This window comes from Pangasianodon hypophthalmus, chromosome 10 (genome assembly GCF_027358585.1).
Source record: "Pangasianodon hypophthalmus isolate fPanHyp1 chromosome 10, fPanHyp1.pri, whole genome shotgun sequence".
Taxonomy (NCBI): Eukaryota; Metazoa; Chordata; class Actinopteri; order Siluriformes; family Pangasiidae; genus Pangasianodon; species Pangasianodon hypophthalmus.
The window spans coordinates 10,500,499-10,518,859 of record NC_069719.1 but is presented as its reverse complement, the minus strand read 5'-3'; the positions used below and the strand labels follow the sequence as shown (position 1 = coordinate 10,518,859).

The window sequence follows — 18,361 nt, the reverse complement described above, 5'->3', positions numbered from 1 at the left end:
CTACACAGGCACTGTGTGCCAACCGGTAACACACGTAATTCATCTGACCATACTGATAGCCTGTAAAAAATCAGTTTTAAACAAAAGCCACTTTAAGTCTGCATCTTTCACTGGTTTATATGGCAAGGTGCCCAAGCTGCCAAGTACCAATTCCGGATCCCACGCGGAATCACTGTTTTGTGTGAGAGCCTGAGATGTTCCAAAGGTTTTGACTAGTCTGTCCCCTGTGCAAAGCCAATGATATTTTTTGCATGACTTTCTCTATCAGCAGACAGCTTTAGGTAGAACAGTTCAGGACACTGACCAGCACCATCAATACCTCTCTGTTTCAGCCCTCTGCACAGATCCAATTGATCTCTGATCCAAATAATCTCATAATAAAAATAATGTGAATAACAATCAAATAAAAAGTATGCTATTGGATGTCAACAGAACAGCACTATGGCTCATCTTTGCCCAGTTTTGCCTCCACCCCAAATATTAATAAAAATGTCATTGAAAAATTCACCTGCTCCTATAATCAGCAGTAGAAGTAACTGGAAATTAACACTGCATAACAGCATGTGTTATAGTGTTACACATACCATGCTCTCCAGAACTATTGGCACAGTTTATAAAAATGAGTAAAAAATAATTCAATACACATTACACAAAATTCAAATTTTCTACTCAAACGACAGAAGAAACTTATCTTTGTTATATAATTTTTTTTTAATAATAATAATTTCATTTATTTTTCTTTTAATATGTGGCAAAACTATTGACGTCACTTAGTAATATCTTAAGCAATTGTCATTCTTGAAAAATCTATGATTTTTAATTTGCTGTTCAGGAACTCTGTTGATGCTTTCCCAATATGTTCTATTTCCTAAGGGTAAAAATATGAGATTACACAAGATGTGTAAAGTTTTTTTTTTTAAACAAAAGCGTCATAAGCATTTTAAAATACAATTAAGCATAATCAGGACAACAATAGAAAGGTTCACAATTCTGGAACTTTCTCATATATATCTCATATATCAATATATGAAAAAATCATTCCGATCTCTTTATTTTTCTCCATTTACAACACTAACAAGGTGTAGGCCTGTGTGAGAATTATGTCACTAACTGAGCATAAAGCTACCTATTTGTAGTTTTTCAGTTTTTTTCTTTGCTAGTTATTTTTGCTCTTTGCCCCTTGCTCAGACTGATTAGACATTTTTTTATTCCATTTTACTGAATTCAAGACTGACTGGAAACTTGCACAATTTCCTGTAGTCCTGCACTATGACGCAGCAATGCAGCCCAGAATGTGTCCAGTTTTAGGCCTCTGACGCACAACTTTTTTATGCAGAGAAACACATACACCTGTGTTAACCACCAAGGATCATATACTTTTGGCCAGTTCTGCTTTTAAAAAATACTTTATTAAATGTATAGATGTGCTAAATATTTTTATAAATTAAAATGATTTGTTAACAGGGTTTCTGTGAATGTCAGAATGTATTAAAATGACTGCAGGTGTACACTGAACATCACTGTGCATCACTGGTTTAATATCTCACGATAGTGATGGGCCATTCCTCTCATGAAATGGCTCTGTTTAAATAATCTTTTTTATAGACAATCAGGGACAAGCAGAAATGAAACGAAACATTGCCTCTTTTTGTAGTAATATTCTGTTTTGTGGTTATGCTTTAGTTCATGAAAAGTTAAACTGGATGTGAATTGACTTGAGCACACAAACAGAAATCCTTTCTTAGTATCAAAACATGCTGCTTCATAGAAAAGTTTCCCTTTATTTGGGTCTGAGTGTCAAAACTGAAGCCTACACAATATTTTTGGATGCTTCCCTAGTTTAAATTCGTTTGATATGAGTTTAGATTCGCTTGATTTGTAAATCAAACATGAATCATGAATGGTTTGATTCGTGACCTATTTAAACTGGTAATTAAAAGAACTGAAACAGTATACTAACTCAAAATGGATAATAATAACAATAATAATATTAATAATAATAATATTAATAATAATAATAGTGCATTTTATTTAATGGCGCCTTTCAAAACACCCAAGGTCACCTCACAAACAGGCAAAAATAAAAATAAAATACAAATCACTACACAAGACAAAAGCACACAACAAACACTCAGCATATACAAATAAAATTTCAGTAAAGCCTGAATAATATGATATGTCTTAAGACGCTTTTTAAAAGTCCACAGGCAATCGCTGTTATGAATGCAATCACTGTTACAGACAAACTGATCAATATGATTATATGTACATATATATATATACATATATATATATATATATATATATATATATATATATATATATATATATATATATATATATATATATATATATATGTACAGTCAGGTCTGGAAGTATTTGGACAATGACAGAGTTTTTATGATTTTGCCTTTATACACCACCACAATGGATTTGAAATAAAACAATCAAGATGTGATCAAAGTGTAGACTTTCAGCTTTATTTTAAGAGTTTCCACAAAAATATGGCACTTACCATTTACATTACATTCCATTACAGCCATTTTCAAGAAAATTCCTCCATTTTCAGGGGCTCAAAGGTATTTGGACAAAGTAACATAATTGTAAATATAACCATTATTTTAATACTTGGATGAAAATCCTTTGCAGTCAGTGACTGCCTGAAGTCTGGAGCCCATGTTCTCAAAACTCAAATTCTGAGTTTCCTCCCTGGAGATGCTTTGCCAGGCCTTCACTGCAGCCATCTTCAGTTGCTGCTTGTTTGTGGGTCTTTCTGCCTTCAGTCTTGTCTTCAGTAAGTGAAAAGCATGCTCTGTTGGGTTGAGATCAGGGGACTGACTTGGCCATTTAAGAATATTCCATTTCTTTGCCTTCAAAAAGTCTTGAGTTTCTTTCGCAGTATGTTTAGGTTCATTATTCACCTGCACTGTGAAGCGGCGTCTTATCAGTTTTGTAGCATTTGGCTGAATGTGAGCAGAGAGTATAGCCCTATACACCTCAGAATTCATCTTGCTACTTCTGTCAGCAGTCACATCATCAATAAACACCAGTGAGCCCGTTCCATTGGCAGCCATACATGCCCATGCCATAACACTGCCTCTACCATGTTTGACACATGATGTGGTATACTTTGGATCATGAGCTGTTCCTTTCTTTCACCATACTTTTCTCTTCCCATCATTCTGGTTTCATCAGTCCAAAGAATCTTATTCCAGAACATGGGAGGCGTTTTTAGATGTTTTCTGGCAAAGTCTAATCTGGCTTTCCTGTTCTTGAATGTTACCAGTGGTTTGCACCTTGTTGTAAACCCTCTGTATTTACATTCATGAAGGTGTCTCTTGATTGTAGATTTTGACAATGATACGCCTACCTTCTCCAGAGTATTCTTGACTTCTGTTGATGTTGTGAAGGGGTTTTTCTTCACCAAGGAAAGGATTCTGCGATCATCCACTTTAGTTGTCTTCTGTGGTCTTCCAGGGCTTTCGATGTTGGTGAGCACATCAGTGCTGTCTTTCTTTTTAAGAATGTACACAACTATTGATTTGGCCACACCTAAGGTTTTTTTGCTATCTCTCTTATAGATTTATGTTGTTTTTTCAACCTAATGATGGCCTCCTTCACTTGCATTTAGATCTCCTTGGATTTCATATTGGTAGCTCCAGTTGAACAGCTGCCAAATGCCAACTTAATACCTGATATCAACTCCAGACCTTTTATCTGCTTCATTTGTCTTGAAGTAACGAGGAAATGGACCGCACCTGGTCAATAAACTTCTTGTGAGTCAATTGTCCAAATACCTTTGAGCACCTGAAAATAGAAGTACTTTGCTTAAAATGGCTGTAATTCCTAAATGGTAAATGCCATATTTTTTCAGTATTATTTCTTAAAATAAAGCTAAACGTCTACACTTCGATCACATCTTGATTGTTTTATTTCAAATCCACTGTGGTGGTGAAAAAACTCTGTCATTGTCCAAATACTTCCGGACCTGACTGTATATATACATATAAAATATATATATATATATATATATATATATATATATATATATATAGTGTGTATATATATATATATATATATATATATACATATATATATATATATATATATATATATATATGTATATTTTTATATGTATATATACAGTCAGGTCCGGAAGTATTTGGACAATGACAGAGTTTTTTTAGCATATATATATATATATGCTAAAATGCTTATCCTGTTTTATTCTACATTATAAAGCTTATAGTAAAATTATAATTATGTTGGCTTGAAAGAGCCAACATTCTGATTCTTCTTAATCTTCTTCCTCTTATTATTATATTGGAAAATTTGTACCGTTCACAGGTCACACATTTTTGACGTAGAGCCACGAAATTCAGCACAGGTGTAGATTCCATACGGGAATGGGGTGCTTGTGCTTTTGGGAAATATCAGAATTATGGTTGCTCCTTTTATTTTTAGTCATTAGGTCATGCAAACCAAACCACAGGATTCACAGACATGAAATTTAGTCATTATGTAGTATGTGGGGAATCTGGCAACACCCTAGCAACCTACTGGATTATCAACGTGACCTGCTAGCAACAACCTAGCAACTACCTGGGATCATATAGACAACCTCCTAGAAACACCACAGCAACCACCTGGAACCCGATATCAGCCACCTAGCTACACCCTAGCAACCAGCTGGACCATGATAGCAACCAATTGACACCACCAGCTGACGTTCCCTGGCAACCGACTCGCTAAAACCTTGCAACTAAATGGGATCATATTGAAACCTCCAAGAAACACCATAGCAACCACCTGGGACCCCACAACAGGCACCTAGCAACAACCTAGCAACATCCTAGCATCCTAGCCTTTAGCCTTGTAACCTTTACACGCTTAACTGCATAACAACGCATAACAACCAAATAGCAAGACCCTAGCGACCAACTGGGTTAGCTTAGAAACCTCCTAGCAACATCTTAGTAACCACCTGGAATATCATCGCATTGTTTTAGCATTTTAATGCTATAACCTTTAAACATTTTTAAACGCTTTTGATATTTTAACTTTTACATATTTAAACATTTAGCCTTTTAACCTTAACATTTTATAATCAGTCACAAAACACTGTAATATCATTTAACTCTTTTAGCATGTTTAGCTGGCTCTGTCAAGCCAACATCAAAGTTCATTCATGAACTTTAGCTTCCTAATTATCATTATAAACCGTAGCATATAGGATATAGTGTAGCTTATAGATGCGTACAGAGGGCCTATAGAGTCTGCATGAGAGCAAACTACACCACGTTGAAGATGATGATCGGTAACCATAGTAACTGATCAGCATCTTGGTGAGAGTGACATCTGGTGGTAAGACCTGGGATTGTCAAATGTTACAGTGAGGTGCACTTTGTTCTGTGTTTTGTTTCTGGGTTACATCTGGGAAAGATTTAGATTGAATCACCATATAAATTGCTCTTTTTCCCATAGTGCAAAGTGTTGCTGAAAATGTTGAACCTAGTGGTGATACAAAGTCCCACTATGGGGGGACAAGGTAAGACAGCTCCAGTGCAGTTTACAAATAAAGCAACAGCGAGTAAATCTACAGCTTGTGGAGAGTGGATCCCTGAATTTGGCTCAAATTACATACAAAAGGATTTCGATTACAAGGCATATCTTTGCATAAGCCTCAATTTGTTAAAAGATGAGAAGGAAATCAACACCAAAAATTCACATGATATGTGGACAACAAACAAAACATGAACAAAAGATTATAATCATCTGAAGCACAGTGTTAAATTCGATTAGAAACTTCAAAGTATGTAAAGATGTAGATGTAGCTTATCATCTTCTAAACAGTTAAATGTTTTTGCACTAGCACACACATTTACATTTATTTATCAGAATACAGAATCACAGTCTTTCTATGTCACTCTAACTGTGTATTTGACTCCAGGGAAGGTCATCATCCTGTATGATACTGACTATCTGTGTGATTGGCGGCTGTCACATCATGACCCTGAGATACCAACTTTTCCAGATCCTCTTCTGGGGTGAGATCTCCTTTATTTTCTCATTTAACACACAGGAGCTGAACAGTGAATATGCAGCAGGCTATTGCAGTAGCAGTGATCTGAAACATGTTCACAAAGAATATGTGCCATAATCCATCTATCCCAACATCTGTTGCAGCAAAAAGATGAAGAAGGAAGGAAGGAGGACCTGGTTCAATTTATCCACCACAATAGCAGGGTGAGGATTGCTCATAAACAAGTGCAAGTCTATGGAGAGACGCAGTTCTACCCTGAAAAAATTAACTAGCTCTTTTATGCTAGACCGATTTTTTTTTTTTTTTTAAACAAAATTTGCCTTGTTACAGATATCATACACTTGTGTTAATAGCAAGAGATGTAAATGCTAATATACATGCACTGAGTACAAACTGGTTGAGTCTAACTGCAAGAAACATGGTCAAGCAGTGAGATGTTGGCTAATGGAAATGCATAGTGGGACAGGAATGACCCAGCACCTGTCTGTCTACACCAAGTGTTTTACTACTACTGACACTTTCAAATCTATTAACAATAGAATAACTATAATAATGTAATAGCCTAATAATCAATAATAATACATAAATCAGAATAGAATTTAAATTGTTTTTAATTCATATAACAGGAATCAGCACTAACTAGATTACGTACAATCACAACATATAAGCAACAACATATTCATTATAAATTGATCAAGTAATATAATGTAAGCTAAAGGTAACAGACACTTCAAACTAGCTTAATTACATCACGATAAACATGTCTTAATGAACTGCACATGACCTGCCAAATATTACACACATTAGTGAAGAACTGAGTTTGAGTTGAAGAGAAGCTAAACAGCTAAACATTCCTTGTTATCATGCTTGTTCCTTGTCAGTGATTCTTATATGCATATGCTACACAGTATGCAAGTTAGCAAAAATCTTTGTTGAAGCTCTAAAATCAGTTCCACTCAGTTGTGACAATCTGGACCATAGACACATTAATCTTAGGTCAAAGTAGCATGTGGGTTTCATACAGCATATCCATGATTTGACTTTTCCTACCTAACATTCATAATGAATAACAGAGAAGGAGTGTTAATCTAGAGTTAGTATCAAGTTGATTTATATCACTTTTCACCTATAATCTCCCTGCTCATTATAGTTTAGATTTAATGTTTTTTTAAGGGTTTGATTTCTTAAATGGTTTTAGTTGTATACCTGTTTAGTTGTATATTTCTGCTTCAACACTTAGGACTAAACACTAGCTTGACTTTTTGCCCCAAAGAGAATTTTAAATGTAATCAAACTATAAAAGATCCAGATTTAAAATGATGTTTTTACCAGGATATAATTTATACTAATTTACCCATGTGAACTGTGAAGTTTACAATTTTTTAAAAAGGCATACTAGATGAACCACTGGCCAAAATCATCATGCAGCAGGTGATTCATCTTTTTTGGTCCACCCCCACGACCCCTCTTTGTAGGACCAGAGAATTTGTTATAGAGAGTTTGCTAGTGTTATCAGATGCTTCGCAAAGTAACACGGTCCCATAAAAATGGCAACTAAAAACTGAAACACAAATGCAGATAATAATGGTAAAGTAATAGTAAAATTAACAATAACAATCCACAACAGCATAATTTGGTTTTTGTTTGTTAGTGTAATTTAGATATGTGTGTGAGTGAATTGTTTTAATGAAAGTCTACTGATGTATGATATGGCTGTAACTATGTGATGTGGCTATAAGGGTCCAGTCTAGCTGTTACTGGTTGTGCTAGTCATACTGTAGTACACAGTTACAGTGTCACTGATGTAAATAGTTGTGCTTAGATAGAATTAAATTCAGCACGTTTGCTTTTGGTCCAGACAGATAGTTTGAGAGCTATTGGACTTTATAGTATACAACTGAAGAACGTATACAGTTGTATAATGATTTATTGGTGTGCACTTGAAGAGTCATGACAAAGTTCTAAGATACAAAAATAGGCAAGGTTTATTCTAATAGAAAAACTGCTGCGTCATTAGCAAGAACAGAAGAGGAAAGTCTTCCTGGGCAATCCACATGGAGAATAAGATACCATTTCAGGAAACATTCAGGAAGAGTATAGTCTCACATGATTAGATGTAAGCAAAAAAGAAACTCAAAATGTTCACAAGAGTTCTGAGCTAAGAAATTTTTTAAAATAGCAATAACAATGGCAAATGATTGGAAGCAGCAGATCTGATGTAAAAATTTGTATTGAACTTTTAAAAATGTATTATTGTTATTAAAAGTATTAGCTTTTAAAGTTTGAAGTATTTTAAAGTATTTATTCTTGTAGACATTGTTAATAAAAGTTTTTTTTATTATTATTTTACTGCACTTACTGTGATGGATATTGTAGAAATGTCTTCAAGAATCGTGATATGATATTTTGGTCATATCGCCCACCCCTACATCTCAGGGATTTTCTCTTTTGCCTCTGCCACCTCTGGCTCATTCATCAGGAATCTAAATATACATCCATATTTCTGTAAAGCTGCTTCGTGACAGTCAAAAGCCCTATACAAATAAACTAAAGGAGTCCCCATGGTGGAAACTGTACCCAGCTATTTGCTTTGCAGTGACTGGGGTGAAGGGTTTCTGTAAACCAACTGGAAACAAAATGGTACCGTAACGCCGCCCACTGTGCAAACCCCACGTGATCAAAATGGCGATTACAAAAAGAAAACGTCAATACCTCCCTGTTCAGTGGGCTACATTCACTCCTGAGGGCTATTCCGGCTCTTTTCACTGAGTCAGATCATTTGGTTCAGCTCAATAAGAGTCAACTCTTTTGGCTCCCAAACGGATCATTGATATTTTTTTTCTAAACGGGAGAAGGTTTGCAATATTTTGAACAATGTTTGTACTTTTTTGTCTAACTATAGCTAAAATTATTTCATGAAATCGTACTCTACCTTCCTATTAAGAAAATAACATTAATAGCAAGCAACACTGTATTTATCCTGGACAAAGAGCTCAGATGTTGGAAAGAGGTTTCCTTGGACGAATTATGACGAAACTACGCAGCAACAGCAACGGCATTTCCTAAACACACACACACACACACACACACACACTATTAACAAAGGGCTAAAAGCTCATACACGCGAGTCGGCTCTTAACGTTCATCTAAAAGAACCGACTCAAAGAGCCGACTCTTTCGCGCACGATACATCATTAATTCACATCATTAATTCACATAATCTGCCGAGGAAACGGGCATAAAGCAAATCCATGATTACTTGGGATAGTTGGGAAATAATTCACGATACCCAGATTAATAGTTTTGTCATTATTACATGCGTAAATGCGTTTTTATAGCATGTACGCAGCATCAGACAGACAAGAAATGTTCATATTCAAAAACAGAACAAAACAATTAGTTGATATTGCATGAAGCGTTTTGAGAAAATACAAAACATGTAAGATTGCAGTAAGAGTGTTTGAACGCGACACCACTCGGAAACAGGCGAACACGACGAGCACTTGAAGGCAGCCCGCCTGTGACGTCACCCGTGTGGTCCGTTGAAACGTGTTGGCGGAAATTTTTGAAAACAGCGAAGGCGAAAGTGGACACAAATCTAAGGTATTTTGTTTTTAATTGTGCGCATAAAGCGCGATAAGCACACTTAATCGTTTTATACAGTGTAATATGAATAATTAAATCTTCAGTGCAGCTACTTAACGTTAGTTTTGTCCTGTGCAGCTAATTAACGTTAGTTTTTTCTGTGCAGCTAGTTAACGTTAGTTGGCTCGGAGTGCTAGTCTGGCTTCTTGTTCCTGGGTCTGCTGCTGCTGTCTTAGTTAGCACTAGCCTGGTTAGCTACTGATAAAACTTTTGTGTGTGTGTGTGTGTGTGTGTGTAGTTTAATAGTCTACATTTTGAAAACGGTGTTCTTTGGCTTCTTAGTACTATGCTCATTTAATTTAGCTAGGAGTGTCCTCATATGCTAGCTGGAGAACTCGGCTAGCCCCCTAGAGGGAGGTGGACTGGGACGAAGCAGCTGGGTTACACTACTGAGTTTAAAAGCTAATATTTAATTTGAAAGGGTGATAGGATATCGTCTTTACCTGCAATAAAGGAAATACATTTGAAAACACGGTAATTTATATTATCTATTGCCGGTTATAATAACTCAGACATACTGTTTTGGTAGGATGGCAGAATAGCTGTACACATTCATATGGTATTTAACAGCTCAGATGTGATCATCCTAAATAAAGAACAAGATTTTCTATATCAGTTCCCCCAAATATGTTGTTTCTGAATATATTTGAACCCATTTTCCAAAAAAAAAAAACAGTTTAATATTAATGTTATGGCTAGTCTGTGTCTGGATTTCCTAAATGATCACAGCAGCATGAATATTTGATTGCTTTAGTATTTGTTCCTTTGAGAAAATCTAGATCAGAGGTTCCCAGCTTTCTATATGATGATGTTTTTCCTGCTCTAACACAACATCTGACTAATCGGATGTTTAACAGCTCTTCTGCAGAGTCAGTGTTAGGGTGTGTTAGTGAACAGGAAACACTAAAATGTTCAGAGAAGGTTCAAAATAAATTTACAAACATGACAGATCAGTGATTTCCAAAAAAAAAACAACCCAAAACTAATGCTTGTAGACCCTGGATTTCCAGGTAGGTTTTTAATGTTGGAGGAAATGAGACAACTGTATTTTATATATGTTTTTATATATGATGCTTTGAATTACATGGACATGTTTGCTCTTGATTTAACTGCGGTCCCTATTGGAGTTGTGCTATTGAATTCAGATTAAGTAATTTGGAAATGCTTATGCTGTTATGATGAATGTGATGTATGATTGGTTTATGACTCTCTGGGACTGGATTGGGAGCGCTTAAGCTTTACATTAAAAGTGTATAATTTCTAAGTATTTAAAATGCACAATGTTTCTGTTCTGATTAAAAAGACTGCTCTGTTGTAGTTTCTCGAAGTTTATTGATAGGCGTGCTGAGATAGTGTTGCACTAATGTAATGTTTTTTACCTTTACATGTTGTGATTTAATAAATATATGCTCAAACAATTCCTTGTTTTAAAGCCAACATGAGCCGAAGACCAAGCAGCAGATATTCCGAGATGCCGATGCGTGTGACTGACGGCAGGATGAGTATGGTGAATGCCACACCACAGAGGTATACATACTCATGCGTTGGGGTTTTTGCTACATTGAGCTGTATTTATAACATCTTGCTTTTCACTTACTTACATTGCAACACCCCAGTGGTGGATGACAGCTGACAGACTATTAATGCTATATATGTGTGTGTGTTATATTGTCATATTATATTTTATATTTTCATACACTTTCATTCTCTTTTGACAGCAACAATGTATTTGGCAAGCTGAACATCCCAAAGCCTCAGTCTAGCACATCAGAGAGGAGAACCAGCTTTTTTGGAAAGTAAGTATTGTGATACATTGTGCAATTTGTCTTGTGGACATTCCACAACATTAAATGTAACTACAAATTGATAAAAATGATGACTTCCTGGCAAATTCAGTAATAAATTAATAATTGTAATCATTCAATTGCTGTGGCATAAGAGGAATAAAACACTTCGATATGTGCTGTTATATGAAAATAATCAACTTCAGGATGGAAACAGTAACTCCACTTTGCGTCAGGCTGCATCGCATCACCACGCTGTGTTTTATTCCTTACCTGCCAAATGCCTAATAATTTCAAAGCCAAATTGTTATAATCCTCTTTAAATGCGTCATAAGTATTGCATAATAGTCAGTTGTTAGTCATTGCTGTTAATTTCCCCCACATTTTCAGTCCCAGTGACAAAGTCTCACTCTTATTTATCCACAGAGGAGCTGGTACAGGTGCAGGTGGGCAGAGAAACAGCATGTTTGGGACTTATGGAGGTCCGGAGAAGATGAAGGACCCCCGACCTCTTCATGACAAAGCCTTTGTTCAGCAGTGTATCAAGCAGCTTTGTGAGGTTTGCTCCATTTTAATTCAAAACCTTCTTCATTCTAAAAAAGTGGCCACTATTGGGCCTTTACCTCTAAATATTCATTGCTTCTCCTTATTTTTATTGATTCAGCAGTGTTTAGACAGTGTACACCATAATGCTAGGATTTAGTCATGTGTTTGAAGCCTGAATCCTGTTTTGTTCGATAGACTCACTGGATTTTTCTACATTTCTTTGCAGTTCCTTGGGGATAATGGATTCCCGGCTACAATCACAGTCAAATCTCTGCAGTCACCTTCCACTAAAGAGTTCCTGAAGATCTTTGAGTTTATCTACAGTTTGTTGGACCCTACCTTTCAGATGCCCACAGCTAAGGTTGAAGAGGAAATCCCTAGGATGTTGAGAGATTTGGGGTAGAGTGAAAGTTTGTGGTTTCAAAATGATGGCCAACATAAGAAATATTCTTTTCCAGAGACGATTTTGCTGTTGTCAGTGAATCTCTTTGTTGACCTATGCATTGAAATAATAAGTGTACATTGTTTAACAGGTACCCATTTCCACTATCAAAAAGCTCCATGTACTCCATTGGGGCTCCTCATACGTGGCCTCAGGCTCTGGGAGCGCTCATCTGGCTCATTGACACAGTTAGAGTAAGTTTGGTCTGTGGATGGATCTGTTCCAGCTGAATAAACCAAAATTCAGTAGTCGGTTTAACAGCTGCATGTATTATACCCAGCAACAACATAATTTTATAGAATAGGACTTTGTGCAGAAGGGGTGATTGTTATATGTGATTTTTTTTACACATTTATGAATATCTTACTTGATAATATCAAACATTGTCACTAGTGATCCCTTAATGGAGATAAGTATAAAATAACGGTATTAGTTTTGAGAATGAGTGTGTTCAGTGCCACAGAATATAAACTATAGTAACTGTTGTTGCAGAGCTTTAACAGTATGAAAGGTCAGGATGTGCTGTTTGGGGACTTTTCAGATGGCTTCACTGAGCTGGAGGATGGAATGGAGTACAATAAGGTATTGTACAGGCTTCTTTAACAAATCCCCTTAACGCAACATTGCATGCAAACTTCTTAGCCGAAAGTTTTCAACCTCTAGTAACTCTGAACAGCAAAATTATCCAGTATTAAATTATTAAAGTAGAAGTGAACTTAAATCAAACAGCTTTGAATAAATTTGAATTTCTATGATAAAAAATACTGTCTTTGAGGTGTGTATCATGCATGCCTGGTCTGTGTCTCCAGCTCTTTTTAGAATACTGCTCTAAGACCTACAATAAGTTCATGCAAGGGGCAGATACCTTTGAGGATGAAGATGCAGACTACCTCAGTCATCTGAGTAAGTCAGACCTACAGACCTACTTAACAGTATAATAGATAAGTTGGACAGAGTCTTGATTTATGGTGAAGTAAGACATTTGAGATAAGGTCATAAAGAATATAAATGTTAACATCTTCAAATTTAAGAAAAACGTAAGAAAAAACAGGAAGAGCATATCAGAAAATATAAACTGTCAAATGTCTTCCTACAGAGAGGCTGTATAATGTCGATGAGGCTCTACTGGAGTCACAACAGGAGAAACACAGACTGTTGATGTCTGAGGTGGAAAGACTAGAGAAAGAGAGCCATACTGTAAGTCTACGCATTTATTTACATTGATGCATGAATCCTGAAGAGCGCTGTATATCCGCTCACACAACCGGTTTGTATATTGGTGTAGGATCGGTTGATGGGACAGAGGACTGAGAAACTGAAGTTACAGACGGACCTACAGAAGCTACAGAGCTACCGTAGTCACATGGAGTCTTTTAAATCCCACCAGGAGAATAAGGCTACAGCACTGTCTGAGGAGCTGGAGGCAGCAAGTATGTCCCATTATGTAGAATATGAACCACTGTACCAGAAAGATCGCAAGTCTTGGTCTGTTTTAGCAGTTATTAGCAGTGGTTCCCTCACTTTCTCTTGAGGTTAATAACACTTTCCTGTGGCGGAAACCATAAAGGTTTAGCTACATAAAGGATTAGCTACACGTAATTGTTATAAAGCACTGAACCTGGAGACTCATTCCATAAATGCTAAAAAAAAAAAAAAAAAAAAAAACCCTTCACCATATCAATGACTATACATTTTTCTTTTTTAAATCCCAACAATTTTTAAATCCATTTTTTCTAAGGCTTAGATTATATGCAGTGTCTGTCATAAAAGTCCCTGTGAATGAGTTGTTATTATTATAGAAACAACAATGTGTTAGAAGCAGATTATTATAAATCTGATTTGAATTGCAGATGGCACTATTGTCAGAGCTGCTGTTATAAAAAAATTAGTTAACGCCTTCTGTCTAATCAATTTAAAAAAAACAACAGCACTGTGGGAGGTTTATGACAACATGCCAACAACGTCCCCTATAGATTCAGAGATTTTTATCCAACAGTTTGAATAAAGTATGTCCCAAAGAAAAGGAGGGAATATGAAATGACTGGTTCAACTATAGTTTTGATGTCCATTGAATAACAAATAATTATAAAACCACTGACACTTCATTATAATGATAATAGGTGTATTATATTATATCAGTGTAGCAATATATCATCAAATTGGACAGTCCCATTTAATTACCCAGTTATTCATGGGTACATTACCACATTCTGCTGGTAGCAATAAGCCCAAGTTCCCTCTCGTCAAAGACAGTTACGTGTGAAAAATAAATGAAGTTCAGTAATGTACCCAGTCCCATAGACAGTTATTGAAATTCTGTGGAAGCTTTTTGTTTACCACAAAAAGGATATAAAAGCCTGTGTATGCAGACCTTCAACTAGAGAGTCTGAAGAGAGAACAGGCTAGGCTGCAGCACATTCTGGAGAATCAGAAGTTCACTCCAGCCGATATTGAGCGCATCAACAGAGAGAGGAACGAGCTACAGCAGAACGTGAACACCCTGAGCCGTAGTCTTGAGGAGGCCCAGCAGCTGGCCTGGAATGAGGAGATCACCCTGGCCAAAACCAAGGAGAGGGTGGGTAGGATTTATATACACACATACACACTTGGCCTAACCTGAATAATAATAATAAGCTAGTAGCTTTATGCCGAAATATTCTTAATAACATGTCTTCACTTTATTACACGTTTATTCACACGTGTCAAACATTTGACAGACTACACAATATAGACAAAAGTATGTGGACACCTGACCATCATGCCCATACGTGCGCTTGTTAAACATCCCATTTCAGATTTAGTCCCCCTTTGCTGCTATAACAGCTTCCATTCTGTTGGGAAGGTTTTCCACTAGATTTTGGAGCGCAGCTGTGGGAATTTCTTCTCATTCAGCCACAAGAGCATCAGTCAGGTCAGGCACTGATGTCGGGCAAAGAGGCCTCGGGTGCAGTCAGTGTTCCAGTTCAGTTCCCAAAAATGTTCAGTGGGCTTGAGGTCATGGCTCTGTGCAGACCATTTGAGTTCTTCCCCTCCGGCCTTGGCAAATCATGTCTTCATGGACCTCACTTTGTGCACAGGGGCATTGTCATGCTGGAACAAGTTTGGGCCTCTAAGTTCCAGTGAAAGGAAAATTGTAATGTTACAACATAAGACATTCTAGACAATTGTGTGCTTTCATCTTTGTGGCAACACTTTGGGGAAGAACAACATATGGGTGTGACGGTGACGGTTTACTTTCTTTAAAGAGAAGGAAACCACTATTCCTAATGTTTCTTATTAATATAGTTAAATTTGTTCCTTTAGGCTGAGGTAAAGTTGGCGGAGTACCACAAACTGGCACGCATGCTAAAGCTCATCCCCCAGTCTGCTGAGAACGCCTGTGGCCATGACTTTGAGATCAAAACAGTCAGTGACTATGGCCCAACCACTGCCACCCAGATCAGGACTCAGATACAGGTATGGCCAAACTCACCACTACAGCTAATCCACACCCAGAAGTTCACATTATACTGTTCTTATTGATGTCCTTATAACTCCTTATAGAATCCTCTTAAAAGCATGCTGGTGGATGTAGAGGAGGAGTTCAGCAATGTGACCAATATGAAGCTGAGCCTGGATGAGACAGTGGAACAGGTATGAAAGGAGTGTGAGCTTCTTGTCATTTAAAGCGTTCTCATATATTTTATTATCCCACTAGGTTTTTGTTTTATATGAATAATTTAATTTGTTTAGACACCTATCAACTGACCTAGGGGGTTGGTGTTAGCAATATGAAACATGAATGTGCTAGCTGAGTAATATGCTTGTCTTCTTACTGATTGCTAGATAAAGTCCAACATTTCTGAGAAGTTAAATGACATAAAACAACTAAAGGAGCAGATTCGCAGACTGGATGAGCAGCTGGAGCGTGATGTGCAGGTACGCGTCATCTAAGCCTGAAAGGTTTTATTACTGTTCCAATGCCTAAGACACTCAAAAATACTTAAAAATAGGTATTCCAAACTACTGATTTATTAACAAGGTGGGTGAATACTCAAACTCTTTTTATTCTCTGCAGAACATACTGATTGTTACCAAAGAAAAGCTTTGGCTAGAAATAAATGGAGAAATTATTTGTTGCTAAAGTAATGCTTGAATCCAAAAAAAAGTGATTGTGAGGAAAAGACAAGACATGATGCAATAGCACCAATTAAAGTTCTTTCACCACAACAAATTTCCATCATATTTATTATTTATATATTAATTTAAATTGAATGAAGTATATAATTAAGCTAATTAAACATTAAACCCTTGTTTGAGTAGGATATGGCTCATGAAGAGGAAAAGTGGGCAGCGGATGTGGATTCTGCTGAAAGTCACAAGAAGCTTCTAGAAAAGAAAGTCATGGATGGACATGAGGAGGCTGTAGAGCAGCTGAAAGCAGCCCAACAACAGTGAGAGAACATGCATAACCTTACTCCATCGCCTTATAACTATTTATTATGTTTATTTTGTCTCACTAACAGGGATAAAACATGATCAGTGTTACATGCTTTCCTCTATTAGGTACCATCTTGTTCTTCAGGAAACCAAAGAAGAAAGCCGGATGGTGGCAAACAATCTGACACATGTCTTCAGTGCTGCAGTCAACCACTTGGATATAGTCGAGGTAAGAAAGAACATTATTATTATTATTATAACTAGCCAGCTTTGATACCTTAGCTTTCGATGGCATGAATCTAAGTAAACAATTCATACAAATGTATATATGAAGATCAGCCAGTTAATATATATAACTATATAACTATATATATTAACTTTAGTTAATATATAAAACTATATTTTATGTATAGTTTGAGAATGGTTTTCCATGTATTGTATATTACATTTTCAGAAACACTGTAACGACCAAGTTAAAAAGATGGACAAGATGAACGAAATTATCCGTGAAGACCAAGCAGATCTGCAGCAGCTGAAGGAAATGGTTGAAAACTTTGTTGCTAGAGCAAATAGCTTTTAATGACTGAATGGGAAACCGGATTGTAAATAGTTTTGTACTAATAGTTTTTGTGTAACTGTTAAAGAAAAGTTTTGTATGTTGGCTTTGGAAAACATGCAGTGTACTTAAATTTTTTTATATATTATGTCCTCTGTCAGAAAAAATAAACATGATGTTCTTCATCTAAATATTATAACGTTAATGCTAATTAAATATTCTTTTTCTAGATACCTAAAAGAAATAGTATTAAAACTCGAGAAACACCATTAAGTGGAATTTAATGGAATAAAATGGATTGAACACAAAGACCATAAGTTTCATGCAACTCACAGATTGTAGTCTGTTGAGGTGATCAATTGTGACCACATATCATTATGCATTTTTGGCAGCTTCTTTGAATATAAATGTGTTCATTATTCATGTTATTCAGTAATGCTAATCACTTCAAAATCTACTTTTGTGACAGATTTATATACATACTTTCTTAGTGCTGAATGAGCATAGCAAATCATAGCTTATACCACAAATGTGCTTTATGCATGATTTTTATTATTTTTTTATCATTTTTATTTTTCCATAAGTACAGTAGTGAAACTAGAAAGTACTTGTGTTAAACAGTAGACTTCAGAGTCAAAAACATTATTTTAGGATCTGATTTGAATAAATTGTGGAAATTACAGAATCTTATTCTGCATGGGAACCTGAACATTCAAAATAGATTCATTCATTCATTCATTTTCAGTAGCCGTTTTATTCTGGTCAGGATCTCGGTGGATCCAGAGCTTATCCCAGGAACTCTGGGTGCGAGGAGGGAATGCACCATGAATGGGACGCCAGTCCATCGCAGGCCACCATGCACACATTCATACACTCATTCACACCTACAGGCAACTTAGCATAGCCAATTCAATGACCTGCTTTTG

At 36.3% G+C, this 18,361-nt stretch overlaps 1 protein-coding gene and 1 long non-coding RNA gene across 2 annotated transcripts; both read left to right on the top strand.

Annotated features, from left to right (window-relative positions):
- Positions 1-4,227: 4,227 nt before the first annotated feature.
- On the top strand, positions 4,228-8,397 carry LOC117598311 (uncharacterized). The gene is made up of 2 exons (XR_008302517.1): positions 4,228-6,047; positions 6,187-8,397. It is a non-coding gene; the product is annotated as an uncharacterized LOC117598311 (long non-coding RNA).
- Positions 8,398-8,781: 384 nt separating this feature from the next.
- Positions 8,782-17,640, top strand: ndc80 (NDC80 kinetochore complex component). Its single transcript, XM_026933741.3, has 17 exons — positions 8,782-9,646; positions 11,122-11,215; positions 11,407-11,484; positions 11,899-12,031; positions 12,245-12,417; positions 12,552-12,654; positions 12,953-13,042; positions 13,270-13,363; positions 13,557-13,657; positions 13,746-13,890; positions 14,830-15,035; positions 15,764-15,916; positions 16,004-16,093; positions 16,286-16,378; positions 16,763-16,893; positions 17,006-17,108; positions 17,334-17,640. Exons 2-17 carry the CDS (start codon positions 11,127-11,129, stop codon positions 17,457-17,459), a joined length of 1,908 nt encoding a protein of 635 aa, XP_026789542.1. The 5' UTR covers positions 8,782-9,646; positions 11,122-11,126; the 3' UTR covers positions 17,460-17,640.
- Positions 17,641-18,361: the final 721 nt, after the last annotated feature.